Below are 5,107 nucleotides of genomic sequence, written 5' to 3'. Positions count from 1 at the left end.
GTCACTACCAAGATGATGTTGAGGGCTTCTTTCATTTTTCGTTCAATGACAAACAGAGGTTACTCATATCAAGAAAAATATCCTTGGCAATGAAAAGCTTGTATCAATGTATCTTTGTTCTACAACAAAACCTCAATGGTGAACATATATTTCAGCTATAGATAGGACTCCCCCCCACCCCCCTCTCAATAATAAAAATAAATAAATAAATAAATAAAAACATATATATATATATATATATAGATAAAAATCCAAGACCATTGACCTCTTTAAAAAACAGGCTCCTGAAACACAATGGCTGAAATGAGTGATGGGTAGAAGTTTATCAATGCTAATCAACTATATCAATAAAGAAGACAACAACAACATATTGTGCACACCCTTATTCAGAGATGATCGGTAACTTCGTGCAGAGGGGTCTTCCACTATTTGCAACATTAGTATCTAAACACATTGTAGAGTCGAAAGGATTAGGTGGCATGATCAAGCTCTCTATGTCTGCTTCCAACATCTGAACCACTACTTTCATTGAAGGGCGATCAACTGGGTACCACTGAATACACCAAAGTGCGACAATTGTGAGCTTCTTAGCAATGCCAGCATCTCCATCTTCATCTATCCTGATTTCCAATTCTTTCCCATGACTCAGATGATTATAGATCCATTGGGAAAAGTAAACTTGGCTAGTGTTCTCGACAGTGCTGTCAATGTTCTTTCTACCACCAACCATTTCAAGTAACATTATTCCAAAACTATAAACATCTGATTTATGAGAAACATGACCAAAGTTCCTAGAAAACACTTCAGGGGCAATATATCCTATTGTCCCTCTTGCTGCAGTCATGGAAATGGCACTCTCGTCCTTAGAAAATAATTTTGCAAGACCGAAATCAGATACCTTAGGGTTGAAGTTTTCATCTAATAAGATATTATGTGGTTTAATATCAAAGTGAAGTATACGCAGTTCACATCCTTGATGAAGGTATTCTATTCCTTTGGCTATGCCAGTAGCTATATCTTGAAGTTTCTCCCAACCAAGGTGTGGTCTCTTGGTATCTCTCGAAAAGATAAACTTCTCTAGTGACTCATTTGGCAAAAATTCATAGACAAGAGCTCGTCTATATCCATCTGCACAGAAACCAACTAGACGCACCACATTTATGTGATGAATCCTACCAATGGTGCCAACTTCATTAATAAAGTCCTCTCCATCTCCAGTGGAATTGTTAAAGACCTTAACAGCAACTAGAATTTCATTGGAAAGCTTTCCTTTGTACACACTACCATAACCGCCTTCTCCCAACTTTTCCTTAAATTGATTTGTAATCCTCTTAATGTCAGCAAATGTGTACCTTGAGGGCTTGAGGGTTTTGTAGTCATCTAAGAACTTTAGAATTCTTACTTGGTTCTCTTTTTCAATTTTATCTGATTTGTAGTCACGGTAGCGTTTGAAGGACACCATTATTGCCACAACAAGAAGAAAGAAGCCTGTGGTTACGCCTATAAATAAAACAGCAAAAATTATTAAGGGACAAAGGAGAATTTCTTAGTAACACATTAAGGTGAAAATGTATGTGGTTTTACCTGTAAGAACTTTCTTCGCAGATGCATCTGAAGAAAAAAAAAAAAAAAGAGGAACCAATACATTCAGGTATGCATAAGAATTTATATCATAGTAATCATTGGCTGATATTACAAGTAAAGGATAAATTTCCATGCTCATGAACTTCGCAATATCATATCTCTCTCTCTCTCTCTCTCTCTCTCTCTCTCTCTCTCTCTCTCACACACACACACACACACACACATATTAAAAGATTGAAGCTGTAGTTTAGTAATTGAACATAAGGTAGAACATGTGTGTTAAACTGGATCAGTAATTTGTCATGAGCATATCATAGCACACCTTAAAAGGGTGGGTGGAGAAAAATATGAAGTTAAGGTGTGCTATGATATGCTCATGACAAATTACTGATAGGAGAATTCATAGGATATAAGAATATTTTCCAAAACTTTGGATTCAGACAAGCAATTTGTTAGATTTAAATCTTGGTCTAGTCTTTTTTTCCCAATTAACTAAAAAAAAAAAAAACCAACTACAGAGCACTTAAAAGAGTCCCAAAAAACAAAAGAAGGATCGGTTGCTGATAAATGAGAAAGAAAATAAATAAATAAATAAAAGGAGTAACAAATATCTCTCTTCCAGCAATGTATTCCTAATGAGTTTCCTGCATACAGAAAAGCAGGGCATGGCAAAAAGCCTTTCAATCGAAGACAAAATCCGTCTTATAGAGCGATATACTTATGGCACAAATAATAAAGTGACAGAGAGCATATTAATAATACATACCTAAGGCTAGTGATGAAGGAGATTTGGGGAGGCTATAGCATTCAGTACTTTCAGGTCCACTTCTGTTGGTGTTGTTCTTCAATCTGCAATATCTTCCCTCTGCTTCACAACTTCCACACCATGGCTGGGACCAACTCAGTAGGAGATTAGAATCTGGGACAAACAATTCATAGAACCAGACCGGATCCATTGGCTTTAGATAAGAGATGGTCTTAATTTTTTCACAAAAAGACAAGGGTAGATATGATAGAGATAGATCTGAGAAGAAGGCATAAACTTGGTGCCCTGCAGAGACGCCAAGGCAGGAAATCAGCTGCCCATCGCCATTAATATCCCGTTCCGGTTCTGTTGGTGAACAATTGACGAAACTGATCACACGTTCCTGAGTACCCTCAGCATAATAAGCTTGTTGATTAGATACCTTATTAAGAAAGGGAGAGGCAGATAAATTGAGATGAAGAAGCTTTTGAGGAAGGCAGCCATCTGGGTCATATAGACTCACTGTCTGTGATGCATAGTTAATGTTCCCTATAAAGAACGAACCCGAAAATGGCAGCTCCAACACAGTTTCGCTCGTGGCTGTGCAAGATACCGCGAAGCCGGGATAGCCGCAGTGCTCGGGCTGCCGGCCCTTTATCCAGAAAGGAAATCGAATGTCAGGACCATCATCTCTGCACCTATTTGATGGTAACATACAGTCATTTTGGGTTGCAGCATGATTTGAAGATGAGATGGCTATGGTGAAGAAGAGGAAGAGGAAGGAGGCGAATACCACAGAAGTCTGCATAGGTTAGCTCTAGCTCATCTGCGGATTGCTGGGAAACTGACTTATATTTCAAGTTGAATGCTTTGTTAGTTTCATGGACGTTTACTCGTTCGTCAATATGCCTTTTTTTTTTTTTTTTTTTTTCTAATTTATTAATTTATTTTTTTTGATTTATTATTATTATTATTATTATTTAATATTTTGTGATTCATCAATAAATATTTTTTTTTATTATCAGTCCCCTACTCTCAACATCTTTTCTAACTCCCCAAAAAGTACAACTTCTACTCTCCTTTCTAAGGGTGTCAATCGGTCGAGTTGAGCCGGTCTTGGTCAAGCTTGACCACTTAGAAGTCTTGCTCCATGAACACTTGTTTAAGTAAACGGACATAGCTTTGGGAGACATGGTACGGTTTATAATCAGGTCGCTCGGTGTCGAGCTTCCTTAAACGGGTCTTAACCGGGCCTTAACTAAGTTATGAACCTATTTAAGTCTAAACGGGTTTTAAATGTGCCTACCCTAAAATTCTTTTCTTAAGTTGGTTGAATGCCCAAAATATGTGAGGAAAATCTTTAATAAAAAAGAGAAATGATTTGAGATTATGATTGTTCTTACAAAGAAAAAGAAGAGATTATGACATTTACAACTTACAAAATAAAGCTTAATTAAATCAAATCATATTACAAAGCAAAGGGTAAGAAAGCTTAATTTGTTTTTTACTAGTAGTGGCAGAATATGAATTTTATATAGTATAAAAAGGGGTCGGGCTGGGTCGGGCTACAACGAGTCGGTTCAAGCCGGGCATATAAACGTGTCGATCTGGTCAGGAGCTTGACAGGCTAGCTACTTGCACCGTGAACGCCATAAACGTGTCGGGCTCGGTCAGGCCTACCAGTGCGGGCTCAAAATTGACACCTCTACTCCCTTCTATCCACGGAATTTTAAAAACCCCAAATTACCCTGGTACTCTCCCTCTCCTTCAACTGTTCTCCATCCAACAGCCCACTACTACTGTTTCTTCTACTTTGGCTTCCTCGCAACACAAGACAAAAACAACGTCATGCTTGTACAATTACAATTGCCAAGACATGGTTCTCGAGACTCTTGACTCAATCCAATGACAATCTAGGACCCTTCAAACTCCGAGAGCAAATCAGGTTCTCATATGAGAATGGTATGGGACTAATCCACATAGACGAAATCCACCTAAGGAAAAACGTACCCTGTGGCAGATTCCATCAGTGTGGATTACATCATGCAAGAATGGTTCTCGTACGAGAATCTGATCCATAGTCCTAACTAAGGTTAGAAGTAGCCCTAGCCTTTATCAAGATGTATATTATAATAATCAACAAATTATATATCCAAAAAAACGAGGAATGATAATGGGCAGTACAACCTTCGGTCATAACGCACACTATCCACATTGTGCTCATCGACATCTGATGTCTACCAGTCTTGGCCATAGTCAGCCATTAAAGAGGATGTGTCGTTGCTTATAGGTACCACCATACCTGCACCATCATCTAAAAAGGGACACACATGTGGTGTGAGATCTAACTAGCTCGGTGAGGGATAAGGAACATGCAAGAAACACAGATATAGTCCGTGATGCGATGCATGATGTAGTTCATTTATTATCCACCTAGTAAATAACTAAGTCATGCATAATGTTACTGCAATACATTAGTTGTATCCTTGATCATGGAAATCATATATTGGTCATGTCACACCCCGTTCACACTGAACCGGAGCGGTGACCGAGTTAACACCAGTTAACCCAAACCTGCCAGGATCATCAGATACTGTATTCCACCACAGCATACACACACTAACATAAGTTCATCAGATCAGCGGAAGACTAAGTTTTACCTGTGAATAAATCCTATATACTTGATACCCGAATTGTGATACAATAATTATATACATTTGGGCCCGAAGGCATGATATATACACAAAAAGAATATGATTCAAATACCAAGTATATACA

At 38.2% G+C, this 5,107-nt stretch overlaps 1 protein-coding gene across 1 annotated transcript; it reads right to left on the bottom strand.

Annotated features, from left to right (window-relative positions):
* Positions 1–271: 271 nt before the first annotated feature.
* Positions 272–3,181, bottom strand: LOC122057623 (rust resistance kinase Lr10-like). Its single transcript, XM_042619791.1, has 3 exons — positions 2,351–3,181; positions 1,585–1,611; positions 272–1,500 (listed from the first exon to the last, which is right to left on the bottom strand). The coding sequence occupies exons 1-3, from the start codon at positions 3,135–3,137 to the stop codon at positions 383–385; spliced, it is 1,932 nt and encodes a 643-aa protein (XP_042475725.1). The 5' UTR covers positions 3,138–3,181; the 3' UTR covers positions 272–382.
* Positions 3,182–5,107: the final 1,926 nt, after the last annotated feature.

This window comes from Macadamia integrifolia, chromosome 12, assembly GCF_013358625.1.
Source record: "Macadamia integrifolia cultivar HAES 741 chromosome 12, SCU_Mint_v3, whole genome shotgun sequence".
NCBI classification, from domain to species: Eukaryota; Viridiplantae; Streptophyta; class Magnoliopsida; order Proteales; family Proteaceae; genus Macadamia; species Macadamia integrifolia.
Note: the sequence above shows the minus strand (reverse complement) of the source record. Positions and strands in the feature narration are given on the sequence as shown.

Excerpts from the sequence above, each read along its gene's own strand:
- LOC122057623 (XM_042619791.1), bottom strand. The coding sequence starts at position 3,137 with ATGCAGACTTCTGTGGTATTCGCCTCCTTCCTCTTCCTCTTCTTCACC. Across the intron at positions 1,612-2,350 it reads TCCTTCATCACTAGCCTTAG|ATGCATCTGCGAAGAAAGTT; the intron begins GTATGTATTATT and ends TTTTTTCTTCAG. Across the intron at positions 1,501-1,584 it reads TGCGAAGAAAGTTCTTACAG|GCGTAACCACAGGCTTCTTT; the intron begins GTAAAACCACAT and ends TTTTATTTATAG.